This window comes from Kogia breviceps, chromosome 14 (genome assembly GCF_026419965.1).
Source record: "Kogia breviceps isolate mKogBre1 chromosome 14, mKogBre1 haplotype 1, whole genome shotgun sequence".
Lineage (NCBI taxonomy): Eukaryota > Metazoa > Chordata > Mammalia > Artiodactyla > Physeteridae > Kogia > Kogia breviceps.
Genome location: NC_081323.1, coordinates 11,573,417 through 11,599,682, shown reverse-complemented (window position 1 = coordinate 11,599,682; position 26,266 = coordinate 11,573,417). Strand labels below are relative to the sequence as shown.

Below are 26,266 nucleotides of genomic sequence, written 5' to 3'. Positions count from 1 at the left end.
AAATTAATTTCACCTTTTTCTTTTTTAACCTTTTAAAATGTAGCACTAGAACATTGAAAATTATATACATGGCTTAATACATCATATTCCTATTAGACAGTGATGGTCTGGAGAGTCTAAGGTAGCATTTCTAGAAGACACCAGAAGAAGGGTAGTACCTGTTCCACAGGTCGTCATCTTCTCCACCCCAACCCCAGAAAGCATTAGGAAAGCCATTGATTTTCCGAAACTGTTCCACTGTTAAGCCACTCACTCCGCCAAAGAACTCAGTATAAGGAAGCCTAAAAGGAGATGTATGGTATCAATCATCTGTGCATTAAAGGGTGATTTTTTTCCCCTAGAACAGGCCGTCTTACTGGAGAACTAAGTCTTAAGTAAAACAATACTCTCTTTGCTACTGCCCTGAACCACCTGAAACTGTTTCCTCGGGACGAGACGCATCAATCTGAGTAGCTAATTGAGCTTTTTTCTAATTGATTTTTTAAATAACAGCTTTATTGACGCAGAACTGACATACCATATAATTCACCCATTAGAAGTGTATAATTAAATGGTCTGTAGTATATTCATGGAGTTGTGCAACCATGGCCACCATCAATTTTAATTAATTTCATCACCTGAAAGAAGCCTTGTACCCACCATCAACAGTCACTCATTTCCCCCTATTCCCCTCAACCCTATGCAACCACTAGTCTCCTTTCTGTCTCTGCAGATTTGCCTATTCTGGACATTTGATATAAATGGAATCATATAACATGCAGTCGTTTGTAGTTAGCTTCTTTCACTGAGCATAATGTTTTCTAGGTTCATCATGTTGTCACATGTATCAGTACTTCATTCCTTCTCGTTGCCAAACAGCATTGCATTGTATGGGTGGATGCACTACATCTTGTTTACCCATTCATCAGTTGATTGCCATTCAGGTTGGAGCTCATTGGATTTTGCCATCTTTGCATCTCTCACCATCCTTTCAGATTTAACCTCTTTAATTAAGAGGAAATGATACTCACAGATACATATACTTATCCAGTTTAGTTGCAAAGTGCCTTGGCATCTGTCCACATCCATAATAGTTACGATCGCTTTCTGGTATATGATCCACATCATGAAAAATAAGACAGTCCCAGTCCAAGTCCTTCATTGCTTCTTGAAAACCCACATTAAAAAGCATGGCTCGATTAAAGGGCTGGGTGCCAACCTAAAAGAAGCAGACCTTTATTTTTAAAAGGACTCTTGAAGCACAATCTTTGCTGCCTCAGCCCTGCCTAAAGGAGAGCTTACTGAGAGATCACTGGGCCAGAAGGGAGGTGGATCCTGCCCAGCTCATCACTGACTCACAATCACTTGACCTCTGGCCTTGACTTCCTCCGAAATAAAAAAGGGTGATATAGATAAACCCAAGCTCCTCTCTCCGAAGGCTGTTGTAAAAGCAGACAGTCAGCCATGTAACGGCATTTAGAAGGGTACCCCGCCCCATATACGGAAGGAAGAACAACACGGCCATTTTGACCTGTGGCTCCTTATCTGAAGGGGAATTTCCTGGGTCTGGAGCCTAAAGACAACACTTAAAGCAGCTCTAGCAAAACCAGCCCACGAGAGGCCTTTGTTCAAGGGTAAACAAAGTTCCATGCTGCACTCAAATCTGCTGATATTGAGCAACATCTCAAACCAGGAGCAGGACTGCTCTCTACTCCCCTTCCTGCCGCAGGGCGACTCAGTTGTGAGCTTGCAGTCTTACTGGATCTTTACAGCAAGGATGCATTAGCTTGAAGCTCTAAAACGGCTATCTCAGAAGAGAAAGAAGAGAGAAGAAAGGACCACTTACTTGCTCCACCACATAAAATGCAAACTGTAGGCGCTGGCGCTGGAGCATGGGAATCAGGTGTCGGAGCAGGACCGGGAGGTGCTCATGGCGGTTCCGGAAGGGGATAAGGATTGCCACCTGCAATGGGTCACAGCAAAAGAGGCCTCTCTGTTAGTCCCCTCATCTGTTGCTTTGCAGCAGGGCACTTCTGCAGAATTGGGGACCAGCTCTTGGGGAGTTCTGGGAGCTCTTATCCCCAGCTTCTCTAAATGAAGACCTGTGGTGGCAAGTCGACCCTTGGAAGTAAGTGGACCTCGTTCTTACATGTGCCATACCATGTACATAGTGGGCCTGCAAATGAATTCGAGACCACAACCCAGAGAAAGACATACATTCATATTCACTGTGACCCAGTACAGAAATATAGAAACATACAACTAAAACACGCTTCACAAAACAGTACTTCCCCTTAAAACATGCAATGCACTTATATATATATATATATATATATATATACACACATAAATTTTTTAAAAAATGCTGGTCATTAAATTGATTTTATAACCCAGTGATGGGCTGGAAACACTGATCTGTTCCAGACATGCTTTGATTGCTGCTGCACCACAACATCTCATAGGGCTGGCACAGAATAGGCACTTTACTAAATACTTGTTGAAAGAATGGACTTAAGCCAGTATCATAAGCTTGATCCACACTACCGATGTCTCTTGATTACAGTCACGCAGAAAACAACTAAACAATTCTCAGTGTCAGGCTAGATAACTCCACTTTTTATTCCACTAGACTCATGGCAACAATGCCAAATAAGGCATGAAGCACTGAATTTGTGAAGATGGCTTCTGCAAATGTGTCACAAGAGACTTACCACCCCCTACCCCCTGCTTAGCCAATATTCCTGTAAGGAGAGAAAAAGGGTCCTGGCTCAGTCATCAGAACAATGTGAATTTCTGTGGCTACAGAAGAGTCCTCAGGGAAATCCATTCCTCCAGTATGTTCCCATCAAATACAAATACTTTGTATTAAGTAGTAAGTAGGGTGCAAACTACAAAAGGTCAGAGTGAAACCCATGGTGATTCAGATGATGGCAGATAGGTTTCCCAGCACTTGGGGTCTGACCCCACCCCCTACCTTCCATCGAGGAATGCAATCCGATGGCTTCCAGTGACCTCCGAGCTTGATGGTTGGGTCTTCAGAGAAGAGTTCATGGATGGCATCCATTCCAATTTCACTCATGTTTATGGCTATGGGGCCCTCTGAACAGAGGAGGGAAAAAAATAATAATTAAGCGCCCAGAAAATGGTAGACTCTTATTCCTATGTTCAGGGTTGTAATCTCTGGAGCAGTTTAGTGCTTTTTCTGTGGGCTGTGTTTTTAACAGGGATGGGGGTCCCTTCCTCTGCTTTCCAACTCATTGCATTTCAGCAAATCACTATTACTATTACTGGGTAAAGCAGCAAATCAAGAAATTGAGCCTTTGAGTTCTGCTTCTGCCAAGGGTGTACAGCAGCTGAACTTCTCAAAATGGAAGGAGAAAAGGAGCTGAGCTTGGCACCATCGCTGTGGGCTCCTGAGGCACGTATAGACACACTGTCCCAATTCATTGATCAGTGACCCTGACTGGTCACATCCAAACTCAGAACTCTCATCATCTCGGACTCAAGTTAAGAAGAGGACTGTCCAGGAAGCCCCAAAGTACAGAAAAGGTGTTAACAATACATTGTCATTGCTTCAGATTATACATGAGATTCTAAGAAGGAAAGGAAAGGAAAGGAAAGGAAAGGAAAGGGGGAAGAGGAAAGGGAGGGGAAGAAGAAAAAGGAAGAGAAAGAAAAGATCCAAGAATTTTCTAAACTAGCACTTTGTTAAGAAAATAACTTCCCTCATAGCGAACAAGTCATATAATCAGTGTGAGATTTATATTAAAAGACAAAGCTGGTTGCCTACACTTTCTCTAGGACACCTTAACAGACCCCAAGTTACAAAGGAGGGGGCATGTGTAAAGCAAAGAGTGAAAAATGTGGTAGAAAACGGCACCAGGAACACAGGCCACCCTACAGAAGTTCTGAAGAGGAGCCAGGGCACAAGTAACGTTCATAATCCCTGTTTCCAATGGTCAGAAGGCGTCTACAATCTCTGTATAAGTAGACATATTGAGAGCTGAAGAACACACCTCCCTTTTAGTTTACTCAAATAAGAAGGCATCAGTTTTAAAAGCAGAGGAAGATAAGCAAGAGCTCTACTCACTCATGGAAGGGAGCCTTTCGGGGCAGGCATGGTTTGCAAAGTAGGTGAAGTCTTCAGGAAGAAAAGTTGTGGTTTGTAGGAAGGTTTCGCTGTGGTTCAAGTCAAGAGGATAATCTAGAGAGGTAAGAAAAAAAGGCAACTCAGACTGGTACATGCCATCACTCCTGCAACTCTTCGATGCCTGCCAAAGGAGTATTTTTCTTAGATATCATCTTTTGGGGAGGCAGGCCGCTGGCCTAGCTCTTCAGCTAAAATCTGAACCTGTCAATAAAAATGTTAACCAGATGATACTAGTTTACCAGTGTTTCTATTCTTACTGTTGTTATAGCTTTATATGCAGGCAGTTCACAGTCACAGAACCTTACAACATAATTAAAAAGAAAAAACACAGGGCCCCCTCCCATATCTTTCTCTAAAGGAACCGCTCTCACTTCCTCACCTACTACCTCAGTATTTATCTCCATCAGCCTGCACACCCAATCTCCATGCTTCGGTTTTAGGTCCATCTGTTGACTTCTCACTGTGGGAGCTGAAGACTGCGCTCCCTCACTCCCCTGCCCCCGCCACACACATACGCTTTCCATCCTCCCGTCTCCCTCCAGTCAAATATGATAATTGTGGTTAGGACAACCTTCAGTATTTATATTATGACGATTCAATAAATACTCGCTGTAGCTGAGAAATGTGCAAAGTTATGGTTACTTTTCCTTTCCTGCATAATTTTCTTTCCCGGAGCGACTGTCTTGTTTTCCTGTTTGCTTAGTTTTATGTGAAATGATGACAACTTGACGTCATGCCCTTTGCCACCTCATTTCCCCTGAAGACACAGGCATCAGGTTTCCCTCAATTTCCTCTTCCTTAAGAAGGTCCCGCACCTCCCGATCCACTCCAGTTTGGACAGGCTTTCCTGTGAGCCTGATGTGCACATGCTAATCTGGGATCTCCCTTCCTCAGTGTGCTGGGGAGTCCCTTCACCTTCCTATAGTATCGAACCTCACTTTTCCTAAGTTCAGCTTCTCCCTTGTTCTCACTTGGTAGAGCACATTCTTCCAGTGGCTTCCTAAGAAGGGGGAAAGGGCAGTGATTTTGAAACCCTGTATAGCTGATTATTTTCATTCTTCCTCACTTGATACACGGTTGGTTGGTTTTATACAATTCAAGGCTGGAAATAATTGTAAAGGTGCTATCCCACTGCCTTCTAGATTCCCCTGTGCCTGTTAAGTCCGAAGCCATTCCCATTCCTTATCTTTGTAAAAGGTGAAGTAATTTCCTTCTGGAAGTGTAAAGAACTTTCTCTTTGTTCAGGAAATTTCATATTGGTGTGCCTAGCCCGCCGTGTTGACCTTTTGGTGGGCTTTTAAAGTTTGGAAATTCATGTCCTGTTCTAAAATTTTGGGGTGAGGAGGAGGTATTATTGTGGTGATGATTTCCTCCCTTCTGCATTGTGCTATCTTTCTGGAGAACAGAAAATAGGACTCAGATGTTGGAATTCCTGGCCCTATAATTTTCTCATCTTTTCTAACTGACTTTCCATCTTGCTATTTTTCTGCTCTACCTTGAGAGATTTCCTCAATTGTACACAGTCCTTCTTTTAATTATCATTTTCTGCTGTTATAGTTTTTATTTCAAAGTGTCCCTTTAATTTTCTGAATGTTCATTTTTTTTCAATATCTTGTTCCATGTTTGTAATCCTTTTCCTCTGACCCTTGAGAACATATGTGATAGTTAAGTTTTCTCCTCCCAGCATATTCTGTTTCTTCCAATTTGCTGCTTATTTGTTTTGATCTCTAGCACAGCGATCCTTGGCCACCTGCTAATATTTAAGACTGGGGAACGAAAGCTAACTGGAAGGGTCTGGACTGAGGTTCTTCATTGGAGGGTGTTCTGGCCAAAAGTTTGGTTTGGAAACCTCCAGTGTCAATATCTTTGGGTCTTTCCTCTTGATCCAGTCAGGTTCCCCAGAGAAGTCTATTCCAATCTCCTGCCAGAATCATATGGTCTTTGCTGCAAGCACCCTAAAACTGAGGAAGAGGAAAAGGCAAGGGCACCCTAAACCAAGCCAGGTCCCCCCAGTTGAGGGACCCTCTATTTTACCATCTCTGGAGGTTATCAAGTCTCCAGTACTTTGCCAGGATGGGGGAAGGAATCTGGGTATCTGACTGCTTTTAAAACAGCTTTCAACCAACCTTTATCTTAGTTGCCACCTTTATTCTTATCTCCAAAAGTACTTGATGTTGCTGATTCTTGAGCTTCTGAGGGATTCTGGGGTATAAACTGCAGTGGTTGTTGGCATTACTTGCTGCCACATTAGCAGTCAGTTTTCTTGGATCCATTAAGTCCTTTTTCACTGGTCTATCTGCTTTCCAACTTCCAAAATTTTTTGCTGTGGTCTCCTTCCTTGTTCTCATTTTCAGGGGTTTATGTCATTAAACACACACACACACAATCTACTGTCATTTTAGTGACGTGTTAAAGAGTAAAGCAGAGGCCTTCTTCCTAGGGGGAGGTATGAAGGGGGTCCTCCAACCTCTTTATCTTTTGACAGATAAAGAAAGTGAGGCATCGTATACACAACTCGTACAAGGAGACCTGTCTAGTGCATAACAGGGACCCGACTAAACTCTGGGTTAGTGATCTTTCCATTACACTGCACTATTTTTTCAGAGTATGAAAATCTCCTTCACCAGTCCTTTTGGATTCATGCTGATTCTATGAAAATTAAAACTTCCTATTCACATTCACTTTGCACCCTGGAATTCTAGAATCTTCAACATGGATATTTTTTAAAAAGCACTATGAAAGGGCTTCCAAGAATCAAATGGCTAATACAGTGAATCCTTTTATACAGACACATGGCTGCTTATTCTACAAGTACTCAGAAGACGAAACTCAATGAGAGGCAACTTGAAGAGAATTTGAAGTCTCTTTTTTTTAATATTATGAGTATTTATTATAAATATGGCTAAATACAAGGATTCATATGTATATAATAGGTTTCATATCATCTCATGAATACAATAATATTTAAGTCTCTTAACAGGGGAGGAAAGGAACAGAATGCTTTCTGTCCTTTTTAGTTGCAGCTTTCCTGAAAAACAATAAGCTTGCATTTATATAAAGACATAAACCAAGTCAGCATGAACACTAAAGGTAAAATTACATTTACACAGAAATTAGTCCAAAGTCCTCAGTTCACACATGCAAATCCATCCTAAGTCCAGCCCTTTCTGAAAGTATTAACACTTCAAAAAGCTACATCAAGAACCTCCAATGCTAATCATTTCTCTGGGTGATTCTCATTTTGCTTAATTATATACATATATATATACACACACATATTTCTTTGTACATAAAATGATTCTTTTTAAGAAAAAAAATTAGCAGTTTTCATGTGTTCTAGAAAACGTGTATGTCTGTGACGTGGACATGTGTGGTGGGAGAAGCTGGTTAGAAACGGCATCACAAAAATCATAATCATCCTCATCAGTTCACTCAGTCCCATGTAAAATATACAAATCAATTTTCACTGCAAAGTAAAGGAGCTGTTACAGTGGAGGATTACTGGACTGAATGTCAATATCATGACATAGTATGAGTGTGTTTCGTGTTTGGTAATTGCAATCATTGTTGCTTTTGTTGTGGTCATCCATTTACAATGTTTGGTGTCAGTTTATTTATCTCTTGTAAAAATAAAAAAGAGTGTGTGTGTGACATAAATAAATAAATAAATACTTTTTAAGGGGAAAAAAAAAAGGAAAGAAACAGCATCGCAGTAATTAGGTAAAGAAATTCCCAGAAGTATTACAATAGGCATTTTCATAAGCAAACGAACAAAGACAGAATAATAATTCTGGGCAAAGACAGAACCAAACCTTAGAGCTACAACCTAAGTAGGGAACAAGAAGTTAAAAAAACATGCGGAAGAGGAGACAAGACACTGTCTAACCTTAATGACCCTACTTTGGGGGTCTGTTTGAGGACACAGATAAATTCCTTTCTACTTCCTTCCAACACTGATATATATATAATAGGCCTGGTAGTGAAACTGTACAACCCAGATTGGGACTTGAACCCACTGTCTTTTTTCTTTTTTTTTTTTGGCCACACCCGTAGCATGTGGGATCTTAGTTCCCTGACCAGGGATCGAACCCGCACCCCCTGCATTGGAAGCTCAGAGTCTTAACCACTGGACCACTAGGAAGTCCCATGAACCTACTGTCTTTTAACTGAGATCACACACCTGGTCTCAGGACTTACTGAAGCTCAGGTTATGTCTCAGCACAGAAATTCAAATTCAGTGACAGACAAAGTGATAGGTAAGAAGTGGATTTGTTTAGAGATACACATTCCATAGGCAGAATGCAGTCCATCGCAAAAGGCCAGAATGGCCTTGGAAGACACACATACCACAGAGTGTGGACCACCTCAGGTGTGAGGCCTCGAAATATGGGGTTGTTAGTCTTTCTGAGCAGGGTAACTTCATAAGCTAACTAGTGGGAGGATAATTCCAACTTTTGGGGGGAAGGGGCAGAGATTTCCAGGAACTGGGCCACCGCCCAATTTTTGACCTTTTAGGGTCAGCCTCGGAACGGTCATGCGTCTGTGGGTGCGTCATTTAGCTAATGTATTACAGAGAGTATATCATGAGGCTCAAGGTCTACTGGAAGTCAGATCTTCCTCCATCTGGGACCTAGTTGGTTCTAACCAGTTTATGTCATATCCCAAGGGCTATGTCATTCTTTTAAAGGTTGTGCCCTGCCCCCTTCCCTCCTGTTTCATTAGCAGCTAGCATGAAACAAAACACCACTTATTCTTTTCTTCTGGTTACTAAATTAATAATGTCATTTTCAAAAAAGAAAACCTGAAACACACAACTCCTAAGTTAAAGTCCTCCATAACCTTGCCCTACACCGTGGAGAACACCCACCCCCCCCAAAACACTAATTTCCTCATTTCTAATTTTCAATTCTTTACATAAAAATTTAAACAAAATCTACCTTTCCACTAGTAGTAGAAGCCTTTTAAACTGGAAGAGGCAGAGGAAATTAATTGCTCACGACCCGGTAAAACTGTGCCTGGTTACTGTGGAGTCCTAGCTCTCCTCCAGCCGCCGAGAAATGGGAGGACTATACTGCATACTCTCCTCAGGGGTTCCAAACCCCAATGTCTTAGTCTTCTAAAGCACGAAGCTACCGAATGAGGGAACTGCTGAGAGAAAAAGCCAGCCTGATGAATTTCTGTGGTCATGGTTTTACTTTTCAATTTAAATCTAATCCATTTTGAATCAGGACATGTTCTTCCAGCAAGGGAGGTAGACGGCACAGAAGGCAGCTGCTTTTACATTTATAACATGGGACCACAACAGACATCCTTCCTACCTGCAGATTCAAATGGCCTGCTTGGTCAACTTTGCTTTACATCAGTGGTTCAGCAGCCTTGGCTGCATATTAGAATAATCTAGGAAGCTTTTTAAAAATCCTTATGCCCAGGCTATACTCCAGACTAATTAAATAAGACCCTCTGGGGGCCGGGGGTGGGGGCGGGCATCAGCACCTTGTAAAGCTGCCCAGGGGAGCCCAGTGTGCCTCCAGGTTGACATGGCTACTCCAATACATGGTGGTGGGAAAATTCTGCTTTCTCCCTCAAATTACCAAATCCAGCTGAGCGGGGACTGAAAAGTGCTGACTAACAGATGCCAGGAAGAATCACTACTTTCTCCTCCCATTTGAGAAAAGGCCAAACCCTTGCCTCTCTGACTGAAAAAAAGTGGAAATATATATATATTAGAAAGACGTCATCAGGACAAGCATTTGTAAAATATAAAGAATTTGCATTCTTCGAGAGTTAGCACGCTTAAGGCTGACTACCTGCTGGGAAAGGGGACGTAAAGACAACTATGGACCGAGCAGCCAAAAACCAGAGAGAAAGAGGTTAAGAATATCGACCTCACTGAATAAAGTACGAAACGTATTGGCAGTGACTCTGTTCATTTTATTTGTCTCTGTCAACAGACCTGTTTTGAAGGATGTGGACAACAGAATACTTTCCTGAGTATGTGACCAGAAGGAGACTGAGGCCATCAGCGTGGGGAGGTTTGTGTGCATGTGCACGTGAATACAGAGGGAAGAAATCTCCCTCTGGGTAAAACTGACTGTGTAGAATGACACCTGGAAACTCGTACTTAAGAATGAGAAACGCCAGGCCACCCAACCACTCACCTCAAATATACAACTAAGTGGCTGGACTGGATGAACCCAGGGATTCTCTTCTGATGCCAATAGTCTCTTGAGCGTCTCCCCCCCAGTGCTCTGAGTCAACTTCACAGGACTCACAATCTCACATACCAACGGCTTTCAGTGACCAGAAGTTTCTCCAGGTCATTGTTTCAGGCTTCATTCCAGGTCACAGTCCTGATCCCTCAAAGTACTTTCTTTTTAGGCAGCAGCCATTTTAGCTTTCAAGGATAAAGAAAGCTAGCATTATTTAAACGACACACTAGCTTTTCAGCTACCCTTGGCCTCCTGAAGGCCTTTGAACACAGGTGTGTGCCACAGCACTTTTTTTCCAGAGCGGGGCAACACAGTTCATGAACTACCTCAGTCCAGGCTACTCTTACCAAACCCACGATGCTCCTGGTGGGAGTGGCCGGGTCAGCGGTGGTGGTCATCTGGCTATCTCAGCAGCTTTAGGCCCCAAATGCTCTTTCTGACTGTGCTAGGCAGAAAATTACTTTGGAATGAATAAAAATAGTTGGTTTTTACTGGATAACTTCCAATGAAATGATGTTTCCTCTTCAACACTTACTCACCAAGGATGTGCCAATAAAATAGAAGCCAATCAAGATGGTAATCTCACAACTAGGTTACAACACTTAAAATGTGTTTTCTTGTTAAATCTATCCACTCACACACTCCAAAATCATTTACTCTATGCCTCCTATGTGCTAGGCAGTGTACCAGGTACCAGGCGTAGTACAAAGGCAACACAGGCAATGAGGAGCGCTGCTGGGGTTCAGAGGTCAGCAAATCCCAACCCCACTGCTGCAGAGTCCTATAACTCCGACCCCTTCATCCCTGAAAGGGGGGACACAGTCGTTATCTTACTGAGTTCTTGTGAGGAGTCTATGAGATAATGCAAGTAAATCATCTACCCCAGGGCGTTTATGCCGACGGAGAGGGGCCAGCAGCGCCAGGATGGTGCCGCTGGAGAGCGAGCAGATGATGGTAGAACTAACAAACCCATTCCAAGGAGGGGTTCCGTGGAGGGCTTTGAGCCCTCAGACGACAAGTGTCTCTTAAGAGCTACTGATGGGAAAAGGAAGATCAGCACCGTGGTGAGCTCCAAAGAAGTGATTAAGTTTCAGATGGCTTATTCAAACCTACTGAGAGCTGACATGGACGGGCTGGAGAAGGGGGACAAAAAGAGCAACAGTAAGAAGAGCAAAGCAGCACAGTGAAGGGCTCCAGATCTCCCATTTTCACCAGCTAACCACTGAATTGCTAATTTTCCTTTGGTTTTTACTTTGGGCCACAAAGCTGGGTTTCTGATTCCCCTACAATAACTGTTTTCATGTGAGATTAGGGTCATTTTTGGATGGAAGAAGGGCTGTAGTATTTACTACAGGGTAAATAGTTATAAGGGTAGTTATAAGGTATATAGTTATATAAGGTAAACAGTTATAAGGGTAGTTATAAGAAGCCAGTTTATTTTACATCTGGCTAAGTGGTCTGTGTTGTACGGTTGTAAGTTTCTGGGTAAGAGTTTATAGTCTCTGTAGCTGTCTGTGAAGAGCACTGTATCATTAAACCTGTATTTACCAGCACTGACCATCTTTTATTCCTTTTCCCACCCCATAAAAAGTTTCTGGCAATAGTCCCTCATTCTGGAATGATGTGACTAGGAATAGGCTTTAGGCCCTGTCTTATGGGTTACTGGAATTGAAACCTGATAATTTTATAAAAAGCTGTGTTACTTCATGGGTATTTTTCCCAACTTGCTGTATAATTTTATCATCATAGTTCCTTTAGCAAATTTCAAAGACTTCTCATAGCCAAGTTAGAGTTTGCTTAACCAAACTAAGGATAAGCCTATTATAAAATCATCAAGAATAAAGATTCCGGGCTCCCCTGGTGGCGCAGTGGTTGAGAGTCCGCCTGCCGATGCAGGGGACATGGGTTCGTGGCCCGGTCCGGGAAGATCCCACGTGCCACGGAGCAGCTGGGCCCATGAGCCATGGCCGCTGGGCCTGCAGATCCGGAGCCTGTGCTCTACAACAGGAGAGGCCACAACAGGAGAGGCCACAACAGTGAGAGGCCCACATACCGCAAAAAATAAAAAATAAAGATTCCAAGTTAAAAAAAAAAAAAATCATCTACCCCATCATAAGCAGGCCCTGACAGCAAAGACTTCCGATTTATGAGGAAAAGAGACACATTAAACACAAAATGGATGATTAACTAGTCCAACCAGAGGGATGCTAGGAAGAATTATTTTAGTGTATGATAATTTGAGGATAAACACACGCAAATTCAAGTAACAGTGGGTCCCGAGATAGGCCTTCCAAGGGTGCAACTCACTCTCTGCTCAACTTCCAGGGACAATAACCCCTCAGGGAATTAGCATGACCTGTGTTGCAAGACCAGCAGTGGTGCAGGGATGGAGACCTGCTTCTGGGCACCCTCTAACTTTGAGAGAAAACAGGCTACCTCGCCAATGGCCCAGAGAGAAGCCCCAGCATCCTCTAACCTTGGAGAGGCATGAACACTTGGGACTGGGTAAAGGTCATGACAGCACACATGCTCCTTTATCTGGAGTGATACAGGGGAAAGAGCTCTGAACGGCAGTCAAAGTATTCCCGAGTTTTATCACCCAACTAGAAGCAGGTTCGGGCGGGGTTTAGGGAAAGTCACATGACCAAGCCACTCCAACACCCCCAAGATTACTTGTATATGTGAAAAATGGAAGTAACAAAATCCTGCCTACCCGATGGAGCCATATCCGAGTCAAGTGAGACAATGTGTGTGGGATCATCTGTTAAAACCGAACACCACACAGGATGAATTAGGAAACAAAAATGTGCTTGGCCTTCTCCCTTGACTTCAGGAGCTGCAGGAACTCCTCTTCCAGGTACGGTACATAGCTCAGGCAGTTTGTCCCGTGAGGCCACAATTTGGCTGAAAAGCTCTGAAAAGTTGATCGTTAGCTCTTTGCGAACAAGAAGAAAGGAAGTAAGTACCAAAGCTTATGGGTTTTTGCTAACTGTAGTGCTTGGTTGCTGCTAAACTGACCAGCAGGACAGACTGATAAATTAGGACGTGGTCAGTTCTTCTCAGGATTTAACTTCCCTTTCAGAGGCAATGCTTTCTCTTGATATCCCAACACCCCAGAATAATTCTCACTTGCAACGGTTGCAAAACAATTTCACATTCTACGGTGAGCTCTGGACAATCTTAGAACTTACTAGAGAAGAAAAAAGGATTGATTTGGAGGAAAGAATATTTTTTAAAATATACATATTTTATAATACTAGGCTTGAGTGAAATCAGTTAGAAGCCACAGGGAAAGCACATTGGTCCTCAGTTAAAGAAATAAGTGGCAAATCATGAATGTGAAGCAAATCTATTTTCTAAATAAAAACCATCCCTGGCTGGAGACTGGACAGGCCTCACGACAGACCCATTTAACCATCTGGAAATACTTCCTCTGTTCAATTTTTGGAAGAGTTATAAATAGAGACATAAAAAAGACAGCCTCCTCTCAAAGGTGAAGAACTTGCTATGTACAGTCTTTTGTAAAAGTAGTTAAAGTCAAAACCACGATTCAGGAACAAGTTCTTACAATATAATGTTAGGCAAGCCATCTAACCTCAGTGTTCTTTTCCCCTCTTTATATACTTAGTGCTTATAAGATAATAAAAGTTACAGGTAAAAGTTCCAAAGACTGAGGCAGAAATGTTCACTCCTGGGTCCATCATTACCGCTTAGCTGAACTCCTGGGAGGAGGCCCTCTGAGCAGACCACCTCTTTACTAAAAACATACCTGAGTCATTCACACTGCTGTTCCTCTTGGCGTAAGCGCTCCGAACCACCTGCTCGTAAACCTGAGCGCCGATCGTTCTCATGTTGTCCCGGATGAGAATGCCTTGAGCCTGCATCATGAAGAGGTAGGTGTTCACTGCAGGAAACAGACGGGGAGGGAAAAGAGGTTAATTCAAAAGCAATCAGTAACATAAAACACACAGAAAACCCCACATAACTTTGGGTTTCTTTCTTTTTTACCCCCTTTTCTTTTTGAAACCTCTTTCAGCTCTAAAACCCTACAAATGCCGTAACTTCTATTTTCCATACTGGGTTCTACGTTTTCAGGACACCAATATTCCTTGGGTAGCTAGTAGAACTTAGGGGTATTTCTGTCCATATTCAGCAGTTTTAGAAAAACCATAAATGAAAAAAAATTATATTCTACCTGGTCTTCAAATACCCAAGCTGTATTCTAGCACTGTTATGATCAGAAAGACCTTTATGGATCAGTTAAAACATTCTGAAAAAGACCTCTGCTCTCTTTAAGTTCACATTCTCAATACCCAATCGCTATCCTCAGAGAAAGGAAACCACCAATTGCCCTGTCTTCTGGAAACACTTAGATGTAGGTCTGGTCCTGGCTATCTTTCGAAAGTGGTGATGAAGGTTCCAGCTATTTTTCTTTGTGCTATTTGGAGAGAAGAAGAAAATAACGAAAGAATATTAGCAGTCCTCACTACCCACCCACCTCAGCCCCAAAGTTCAAAGCAATGGGAAAGGAGCAGGGGGCTTGGTCCAGGTGTCAGTTAAAACATATTCCCTTCATGATACACACAAATATCCAATCTTTATGTTGTGCACCTGAAACTAAAATAATGTTATATGCAAGTTATATCTCCATAAAAACAAAGCAAAACAAAAAAACCCATATTCTTAACATATTGACTGCCCAATCATCGTCATCTTTGGAAAGCGATCTCAGGGGTGGCACATTTATAAGTCTAAACTCTGGCGTGTGCTAGGGATCATCTGAACACTTGACTGACCTCTAACCAGGTCCCAGGCAGGTATGCAACAGAGAGGCTGGGCCACTCCTCCATACTCAATACACACAGCCTTGGGCGGTCCTGGTTCTTCAGCAAGACATATTTTGTGGACACTGTCTCATCGTTATTATCACAGTGTCCTGCACATAAAGGGCAGTAAATAACGACTAAATGGATGAAGCTTAGAAGTCTATTTATTTTATTTCAAGCTCTTGAGTGGTGCTTGTACTTGTGCTGGGGGTGGGGACAGGGACAAATCAAATGGCACAACTCTCAATGTGGAAAACACCAGGTGGCCCACATTAAACGACATAAACTCTTCCAAAGATCTCTAATCATCTCTAAGATAAATCCAGAGCCGTAAAATAATTAACAAAAGAAATCAATATTCAGAATGCTTTTAGAAATGAGGGAGCGGTTTCAGATTAGGCCTGGCCATGACTGGAAGACAACTGCATGCTTAACTGCTGGCACTGGCTGAGAATAGCTCAGATACAGTGTTTACTCTCTGTAGCAAGAAAGAGTTACAGGAAGAAAAATTAGCTTCAAATCCTTAAAGAAAGTACCATGCTGTGAAGCCTCTGAAAACAACAGTAGCATCTCATTTTCTATTTACAGTAGAGAGCACTGTGCCCGGTCATAGTAGGTAGGTAGGTAGTTGAGCCTAAGATTTAAACTTCTTCCAATATCATATTTCTCATGCGGTTCTGTACTATTTTTTTAATCACTCAGACTTATGTATCTTACATATATTATATTAAATCTTCCTTCTATCCCCAACATACTACTAAACCAGTTGTCTTCAATAATATAGAAACAAATATTTATTGAACATTGTATGTAAACCTGTCAGTTAGGCACTGCAAAAAATGCACTACCTCTTTTCTCCCGAATTTCATCTTCTCTGAGCTTTTTATCTTCTACACTGTAAAGGGCACTGTTGTTAGCCCCTCTTTTAAAAATTCCCTCCCTTTCTTAGTTCTGTAGGATTCCTCGAGGGCAGTTCTCAAACCTTTCCCTGCCTATTGCCTGGAGAGCTTTCTGAAGCCTGCTTCTATGCCTCCCACCCCCAGAGACCCTGATTCAGTAAGTCTGAGCGGGGCCCATGAATTTGCACTTGTAACAAGCTCACAGGTGATACCAGCCAGTGTGGCTGGTCAGAGGACCACAATTTCAGAACCAAGGCTCTAGGGAGACTTCAGCTACCTAATAAATAATAGTGAGTAACATTTATTGAGCACTTAATTACCTAATTCTTTATCTCATTTAATCCTCATAACCTAAGAGGCATGTAATACTATCCAACTCAGAGTCAACTTCTAGGCTTCAGTTTCTCCACCTTGCTTCACCAAGGTCACTGAGGGATGGATTTGAACCAGGTGTACCTACGCTCTAACCACTGAGCTTAAGAACTTGCTCATCCACATTCTAGCCACAACCTGTCCCTCAAAGATTTCACACACCCACATGGCTTACATGATTGCTCTCAAGGAAACAGCTCTCAAGTCTTTATCTCCTACACAAAGCTGCCAGGTGGATCTTTCTTACTTACAGATTTAGCCACACCGCTCCTTCTCAAAAGCCTCTTGCACCTCTTGCCTGCATGCCTGGGCCTTTGCTGATCTGCAATGCTTCTACTCTCCTTTCTGCCATCCAAATCTCATTAATCCTTCAAACTATATAATTCTCCAGTCTTCCCCTTCTAGAATTTCTATGGTATTGTTAAAGATTGTCAACATTTTGCCTTTTGTTTACATTTTGTCTTCGTTTGCTAACAACTGTCTCGTGTGTTAGTCTTGTCATTCAGTTAACAAATTTACACAAACCACGTATTATCAATGCTTTTTCTAATTATCCACAGGAATTAGCACGAGGCTGAAAAAACAAAAGGCTGAAGACATAAATTTTGCCAAACAAAAGAATATAATCACAAATTCACAGACTCAGGGTTGGATGGGATTTTAAAGAACACTTTTCAATACCTCCTCATACACCACCCAAAAACTATGCCTTCCAAGAACACTGAGTCAGTAAGTAAAATAAAGCCATCTTCAAAGAAAATTCTACTTTGGGTTGGGTCCAAAATGTTTTCCAGTCACTTTTACCCACTGGTTCTCATCCTGCCCCTTGACAGAACAGTTAAGTCCTTTTCCCACACTTCAGATATTGGAAGACAGGCATTTTCAACCTCCCCTCACCCTCACCTCTACCCCACTCAACCTCCCCCTGCAACCCCATGCTAGATAGCCCCACTTCCTCTGTGAGCCCCCTGCCCTTGCAATCACCACACCTTCCCCCCCCCCCCCATCCTGGCTGCTCTCCTCTGAACACCCGCCCAGTGCTCTACACTTTGACAAAGAGTGGTGCCCACGCTGACCGTGGTCCAGGTGCAGTCTGATGGGCCCAGAAACAAGCAGAAGTACCAGCAGCCCTATTCCATCTGTTACCAAAGCGCTGTCAACTCAAGCCCCCTCCTGGAGATGCAAATGCACAGTAACTCAAGGCCAAAGAAATCCTACAGCAGAGAGGCTGAATAATCGAATCCACTATTTCCTGAACCAGCCCCTTTTCCCCCACATAATATAACTAGTAGCATCAAGTGATTCTCTGCAGAACTCACTTTGGGAAATTTTGGGGGTATTTTTATTAATTGAATTTAAAACTTCCATTACATGGTAGATAATCAGTCGATAATTGTTGAGTGTTGTTGGTAAATAGCAGTCACACCACATTACTGATTCACATTAAGCTTGCTAGAGGCAAAATACTCAATCTGTTTAGCTGCTAAGCTTCCTCTGTTCTGTGCTCATGCAGTTGGTTATAGAAATCAAACTGTAGGACGACCTTACAAGTGTCCCTATTAAAAGTCTTGTTACTAAATTCAGCCCATGGTTCTGGCCTAAACTAGGAAGTGTATATGCACGCTGCTTTCAATCTAAATGATCTCATTTAAAATTCACATCTTTGTGAAGCAGGTATCATCTTGATTTCCTATTTAAGATAAAGATGTCAAGTCCTCCAGAAGTCATTTACCCAAGGTCACATAGTTAGTGAAGTCAAAAACAGAGAGAGGAGAGGTTAGGCGTTCCATACCACTTTTATGAACGTTTCTTTGAAAAACGGCACTTTCCAATAATGTGTTCCAGATCAACTGTAGCTGAATCACAGATTAAAAAAAAAAAAAATTTAAATTGGCACATGGTTGTTAAGTCCTTAATTGTGCCAACAAGTACCTACTGAGCCCCTACTTTCCTGTGTGCTTTTTATTTTTTTACACACGGTACTAGGCCACTGTGGGCCAAGGATGAGCAGGACAACACAGAATGAGGTACAGACACAACTAAATGAGAAGGTATAATGCAGTGTGATAAATGCTAAAATAACATCTACTACAAATTCAGGCTTACCAGTAGCTTTTTTACACTTTCACGAGAAATGGTACTTATTATCCAGCCCCTGTTTCTAGATTGAGGCATCTCTTATGATCATAACTTAGCTGAGAAAAATAAGTCCTATTCAGGTTTACATAATTGGAAATTTCTGTCCAGATGCCAATGTAAGCAGCCATGGCTTTAACTGGAGAACTTCCGGGAGCAAAGCACCGGGGCCTTCTAACAGGAAGGCATCCTCTCCTCTCTCCATCAGAATTCCAGTCAACCTCCATATCCCTATGAATCAAGTAACACGATTTTCACTTGAACACACACATTAATAAATGACTCTGACTCATAAAAGATTCCTCACTAGATAATGAAATCTGACATTCCCGATTAGGGGCAGAATCATTTGACACAGCTGAACCCAGGAGGAAATGACAATTAGAAGATTCTATATACTTAAGAGTTCACAATTTGTTTTAACCTAAATATGTGTATCCTTAATGTTTGTTACATCTGGCTTGGTAAGCTAAAACAGCATTAAGAAGTAGAAAAAGAAAGCCATTCCTTTCCTGACCACTGTCTAAAATCTGTCTTAACACCAACATCCAGACACTCCCGGCTTTATTTTTCTATTACACCTTTTCTTATTTGTCTTGTTATCACCCTCTAGAATGTGAGCTCCGTGAGGGCAAGGATCTATGCCCCTGGTGGCTAGAATAGTGTGTCTGGAACACAGAAGATGCACAATGAACACTTGAATAAATGAGTATCTAAGTCAGGACAATGAACAGTGGAGACCTCGAAACTCCGCTGTGCCCAAGAAGGCGTGGATGTGGGATTTTAAGACTTTCTCTCTCCTTTGTGAGAGGAACTCAAAATGTTTTGAGTTAACCAGCTTCACTGCAGGAACCTGTTCTTAAGAAAAGTTCAGCAATTCCTTTTCACCAACTGAACAGAGCTGCCAAACAGATGAGCTTTTCCCTAAAAATGTTCTCTGGTACTCTCACTCCTCATGAAGTTGTTTGGTTTTTTAATGTTCCTTAATATAATGCACAAGTTTATTCAAAACCTTGTGCAATATTATTTGTAATAGGAAAACACTGGGGGAAAAAAACTAAATGTCACCCAAAGGAGACTGGTTGAATAAATTACTGTACATTCGCATGGATGGAGTACCGTGAGGCTACAGAAAAGAATGAGGAACCATTGAAAAGAGCCCCAGACTGGAAAGAACCCAGACGTCCATCTGTAGTAGAACAGATTAAAAATGTGTAGCCTATTTGAATCTTGGAAAACTATACAGCAACCAGGAGAGACAAGCTGCAGCTATATGCAACCACATGGATGACTCCCATACATCACATGGAGCAAAGACACCCAAGGGCACAGATGGTGTAATTCTATGTACACAGGGTCCCCAGAAGAGGCACGACTAATTTGTAGTGTCAAAAGCCAGGGAAGAGTTATCTGTGGGGCAGGGGAGGAGGGCTGGAAAGGGGGCTTCTGGTCATCTTTTACTTCTTGACCTGGATACTAGTTTCATAGGTAGATTCACTTTGGAAAAAGTCATCAAGCTGCTCACTTACTTGTGCACATTTTAATATGTACGCTATACTTCCATAACATTTACCAAAAAAAAAAAAAAATGAGTAAAATCTATGAACTATTTTCCAGGATATATTGTTAACCAGAAAAAAAGCAAAGAGCAATAGCGTGTGTGTGTGTTATACTGGCTGTTCAAGGCATAAGGTGAAATTTTATACACATATTTTTATAGGAAGAACCAGGGGAAAGGCAAACCAGGCAAACATTCATTATACACCTATTGTGTGCCAGGAACTGCCCTTCACTCTGTGAATAAAATGATAATTATAAATAAGATACAGTCCTTGTCACTATCTTCAGTCAAAGAGCCAGACAAGGGAACTGTAGCCAGTGCTGTCTGTAAGGGGGCACAGGAGAGCGGCTGTAACTCATATAGTGACGAGAGGGATCAGAAAATACTCTCAAGAAGGGGTGACTCTAGGATACGGTCTTGAAAGAAGAGCGCTGAAATAGGAAAGGGAAGAGCAAATGAAGGGGCACAAAGGGAGAAAATACATTTGAGGAACTCAAAGCAGTTGGGTATGGCTGGAATGAAGGGTATGTATGGCCCAAATGTGAGGCTGCGGCAGGGTGGGGATGGAGTTAGGAAAGCAGAGGGGAGCAGGATCGCAAAGGGCTTTCTGTGCTATACTTAGGGGCGTGACATGGAAGAAATAGTCCAGGATCAGATTTCAGGTGGGCCAACTAGTAGGAATCAATCAAAACAAGTGAATACACCCCTACTCAAATTCACGGCTCCAGATAAAAGACTGAGCTTTTTAGTATCCAGACCTAAGTTCCTTAAAGGGAGAAACTTCTTTGGATAAACTGAATAAGGTGCTGTACGTAGAATCCCACTTGGTTACTAGAAGCTGGGTGCCAAATCTTACCAAAGACTGTATTTTCGCTCTACATGAAGCAGCAGGAGGAATGCCCTGTCTGCCAAATCTTGGAGCAAGCAGATGGAGTGAAAGACATCAAGATAAAAAGCCGGTACTACTGATACACAGCCGGGGAGAGCTGGGCCAGGGGTAGGCAAAGGTGGGCCTGGCGTTCAGTGGGCCCATCAGACTAGGTGTTCTTTCCCGGGATTGACTCACATCTGGTATCTTTGTTCTTAACACCCCCTGCAGGCCACACAATGTATGATTTCTAACAGGGTCAAGGACATTCCAGGAAAACAATGGAACAAATCGATGGACCAAGGATTATACCCCATTCACATTCATATGATTTCAAAATAAAATAAAGGATGGAGAAAGGGAGAGCATATAAAGGGAACAGAAATAGAAAAGGAATAAATAGAAGAAAACAGGAAGGCTGCTCACTCTCTCTTCCTGCCCCCATATATAAAATACACCAATGAGATATAATAAAAATCAAGGAGAAACAAAGAACAGATTATGTCATAGGAACGTTGAAGTTTGATTTCTGCCATGCTAGAATATCTGCAAAACCTGCACGGCTTTTTTGGACCAATACTTTCTGAGAAATACCAGAACCTGCAAAATAACTGATCTCCACTCCCCAAATCAGAGATTATCAGTGTTCACTGCTCCGCACACTAGGTGTTCTGTAAAGAATGAATCCACTTATTCTGCTTATAAAGAGACAGATTCCTGTAAAAAGCAATGCATTTCTTGAGTCCCCTACGTGCCAGTGCCTTTCTAAATACCTTCCGCGTTATCCCATTTCACCCTCACAATAAACTGAGAGGTAGGTTATTACTCTCATTTTATAGATGAGGGGACTGAGGTCTAGATATAAGTAACTTGACTATTTGGAGCCAAGATTTCCCAACACGTCTTTGTCTCTAGAGTCCAGGTTTTTAACAAACATGTTCTATCGTCTCCCAGGTTCTGGATGCCCAGGAGTCCTGTGAACCCGCAGCTGTCATCACCACACTCTGCTCACTGATTCCTTTCATCTGAAGCTTTACCTTGAACTCATACATGATTGGCCTCCAATATTCCACTTCAGTGGTGGTGCCAATGATCATGGTATAGTCTGGTACATCCCTAGAATTTTATTAAGTTCTATTAAAATTTTATCAGTTTGAAGCTTTAGTATGAATCACGAATTTTTTCATTTCAGATCTACTTAAAATGTTGGATACTCATACTATACAGAGAGAGAGATGAAGATCCAAGGTGTGGGTACACAGTGACAAACATTGAAGAAAAAAAGAAAGCTGTTTGGGTTTTTTTTTTAAGACGCAAGGAATTTTTTGACAATAAATTTACACCCATCGGCACATCTATTTTAACGTTCTGGAGCAACTGTGTGACAATTTTCACACTTCTCTGTACGAATGCTCTCTGGTGACACCCGTTCATACTAAGCTTTAATGGCTCTTTTCATGGCTTTTCCTGATATCATCCCACCCCCAAGATTAGAACTGTCTTGACTCTTTCCCAGCTGATACATAAACTCTTACCATGACCCCTATAAATGTGAGCCTATCTCTTCCAGCAGGCTGTAAACTCCTCACGAGTACAGGCTGTCTTACTCTTTTTTTCGTCTACAATATCTGATAAACAGTAGACACTTAGCTACTTATTAAATTACTGAATTACAGCTCAGCACACAGCATGCCGTTATGGCCATTTGGTGGAGGTGAGCCTTGTTTTCTCAAATGAGAAGTAGACTGGTTTTTCTGCAACCATACAAGAAAGATTCTATAAGCCAGAAGACAGCATAGTGAAACTGATACTTGACTAAGTTTTCTGGTGTAAGTGTAAAGTATAACATTTTGGGAAAACTATTTGCGAATTCAACAAAGAGCCATAAAAATACTCGTATCCTCTGATCTAGCAATTTCAAGGAAATTATCCTAAATATGAGGACATTCTATGCATGAAGTTTTTAATTAAATTATTCCTAAAAACAAAAACTTGGAAAACAACTCAAAAGCAACAATTAAAGAACAGATAGGTTAACAGTAATACATATTCCTGGTAGAATCTTATACAACTTTAAAAGCAAAAGCCATGAAACCTTATAAACAGAATAAACGTGGAACACCTAGCATAGACTATCATACTCTTAACAATATGAAAAAAGTTCTGTTATATTATGGTTATTATTGCTAAAGAATAAGCACATGCATAAGGCAAAAAATGACTAGAAGCAAATTTACTAATATGCTTAGATGGTAGGGGGTAACAGTGATATGAATTGTTTTTCCTTCTTCTGTTTTTCCAATTTCCTCTATAACAGCTTTTTGTTGTTGTTGTTAATATACAGTAGGGAAAAATAAAGGATTCCTCCAGCCAGACTGAATTTATCTAACATGACATTTATAAACAAGATACTCACAATTCCATTCTTTGCTTATCAGGCTAATGGGAGAGGGGGTAGGTGGGTGTATAAAGTGTGCAGCTGCCATATTTGAACAATCTCCACATCCACATTCTGTTCTAGAAAGGCTGCCAATAATGGCTGCCACATTCTCCTTAAGTCCTCCCTACCCTGAAGGCCAGGAGAGCTTCTTAGACCAGAATTGCCTACAGAAACCAAGAATTTACGCATGGACAAGGCGTTCTAGTTTTCTCTCTTGGGAGTACAGTATATCTACACTGCACAAACAACAGACATGAGGGGAAGGAGAAGAAACCCCTCATATTCTAAGGGACAAAGGTAGAGGGTAAATTCCTAGACTGAGTAGGCTGACGACATTGGTTCGAGTCCTGTCCCCGGCTGGCTCTGTGGTCCTCTCCGGACCTCGACCACCCCATCAGTATGATGGCATTACTGAACTGGATACAGTTTCCTTATCCTTTTCTACCAAGCCTGACCTCCATCACTGATATACATAGGAGATCTGCAAATAAAAATGTTTATGTTTATACTGAATATCTTCAAGACATAAACTTATTTAATATTGAATGTGCTTTTGCAAATCACACAAACCCCTGTAAATTCTGATTCTTCTCCCTTCCCTTTGGATCTTGAGAATCACTAGACTGCAAAGTCTCTTTCAGCTCAAAATCCCACGATTGTAAACTCACTGTCTTCTCCTCTCTTCATTTGGGAAAAACTGACTTACAAACACCTCAGATTTACATTTGTCTACCTTCTCGCTCCTTCTTTTCCATAGGGAGTAGGGTTTGGCTGTCCTTACACTGTCGGCCTTCCTTTCCAGAACAACGGCGCTTTAGCCCTCTTCATGATAAGGCTGGGAGTGGAGCCTGAATAAGACGGGAAAGCACCTTCCCAGAGCCACTGCCTTCTCCATACACACTGGAGTGATCTAGAGGGAACATGGGTCCACACAGGGCTTCTAATTCCCTATATTTCCTCTCTTCCTCTCTAACCATGTTGAAAAATTGCATTTTCATGATGATGTAAAAGAAAACAATCCTATAGTAAAGAGCTGAATTTCTTTAACTCTGTAATGCTATCTGCCTACAACTCAAGTTTCTTCTATCTCTTTGCAAATATATAACATAAGATTTTAGGATCAGGCTAAAAGTTGCTTGTCTAAAGGATTCAAAAGACTGACAATAATGAATGTTGGTGATAATGTGGCAGAATAGGTGTCTCCTACCTTGCTGAAGGGAACATAAATTGATATAACCCATAGAGGGCAACCTGGCGAGGTACTACGTCAAAGTGAAATGTTCACACTCTTTAAACCCACTTTCAGGTATTCATCCTAAAGAAATAACTTGACAAATATGAAGTATGTCCAAGGATGTTTATCTTAGTATTATTTATAAAAGCAAACCACAAACCTACCTAAATGAACAACAAAAGGACTAGAGGAAAACACTGTGGCAGAGTCAGTCATACCATGGAAAACTAAGCCATCATGACTTCATGAAAAGAAATCACACTGTGTAACGACGTATACAGGACATCACATCTGTGTTAAAGTAAAAGACACAGAGGAAAATACATGCATAAAACAATTTTGGAAATTGTACATCAAGAAGTTCACGGTGTCATTTCTGCTCAGTAGAATTACGGGTCTTCTGTAGTTCCTCTGCTGTTGTTACAAGGCAGCATTTCCATAACAGTCAGAAAAACCCTTGTATGATAAAGAGAGACTCTGTTCCAACAGTGGAAATTCTTGCAGTAACCAAATCTGTTTGAGTTGATCCAAAATTTCAAAGTTTCCAGAATTACTAAGAATGTTTTTTCACATAGCACCTATTTAATATCTAGGATCTGTTTGAGTTGATCCAAAATTTCAAAGTTTCCAGAATTACTAAGAATGTTTTTTCACATAGCACCTATTTAATATCTAGGAACAAACTCTAGGAATGCTGCCTTAGGACATGGTCTTTTCTTTTCAGTTTTTTAAACGATGTTTTCATTTTTCTAAACAATGATCATACATTTTTATATGGGGGGGACACAACCAAGCTTTTGCCTTCTTAAGGATTCCCCCCTCTTTACTGCTCCAGACCCAAATGATTTCCCCAACCCCAAACCATTATTCTACTTTCGCCTACCCCCAAATGATTCATAACTATCCTAAAACTTTTGGTGCTTTTAGTTATAACGTCATCAAGCAAGTTTTCTCCATCCATCCCATGATCCCAAAGTATTTTTCCATAGACAGCTCTTTGGTCTCCCTCCTGATCCTCTTTTGGAAAGGAGATTATTCTCCATGTCCTATGGGGCTAATATATGATAATCATATTATTTTTACCCTAGAAGATTGTAACAGACTAATAGGGTTATCTACTCTTTGGGAACTTAAGTGTTTCCAGAAGGCATCATTCTAGCTGAAATTAGCAACCCAATTGTCAAACACATGAAATCAGAGCCATGATTTCTACAGAAAGACAAAAATTACTAAAGAAAGCACTTGAAAATGTCTTGACTCTGAGGCATAAACACTCAGCAAAACAAGGTCTTCCCTTAACACCCTGTGGGTATGAAACCCTCCCTCCAGACCAGATGGCTTGTCTTTAGCAAACATCAAACTGTAGTCCTAGAAAGGGGTCTTCTGAGCCACTCACTTGCTGTCATCTATGATATCGCTTTGCCTTTCACTTGATCCAGAATGATCAGACAATAACTCTTCTTTCTTCAGCTAAGTGATGCTCACATTTTACAGCAATGCAAGGCCCACCAGGTCCACAGAAACAGAAGGGCCAACCTACTCTACAAGGAAATGCTGTAAAGTGTAAATCGTATTCAAAACTTATAAGACTA

General features: G+C 41.6%; 1 protein-coding gene across 3 annotated transcripts in view; it reads right to left on the bottom strand.

Moving 5' to 3' along the window:
- Window positions 1-26,266, bottom strand: part of B4GALT5 (beta-1,4-galactosyltransferase 5) — an 81,569-nt gene that overhangs the window by 6,942 nt on the left and 48,361 nt on the right. The window contains exons 1-7 of one of the 3 annotated variants that reach the window (XM_067013629.1): window positions 24,839-24,911; window positions 14,108-14,242; window positions 4,070-4,183; window positions 2,954-3,078; window positions 1,826-1,942; window positions 1,011-1,198; window positions 159-281 (exon numbers count right to left, since the gene is read on the bottom strand). In XM_067013629.1, the coding sequence (XP_066869730.1) occupies window positions 159-281; window positions 1,011-1,198; window positions 1,826-1,942; window positions 2,954-3,078; window positions 4,070-4,183; window positions 14,108-14,242; window positions 24,839-24,890 (854 nt within the window). In that variant the 5' untranslated portion in view covers window positions 24,891-24,911. Of the gene's footprint in view, window positions 1-158; window positions 282-1,010; window positions 1,199-1,825; window positions 1,943-2,953; window positions 3,079-4,069; window positions 4,184-14,107; window positions 14,243-24,838; window positions 24,912-26,266 lie in introns of those variants that run through there. The other 2 variants (XM_059036081.2, XM_067013630.1) reach the window with 2 other exon arrangements.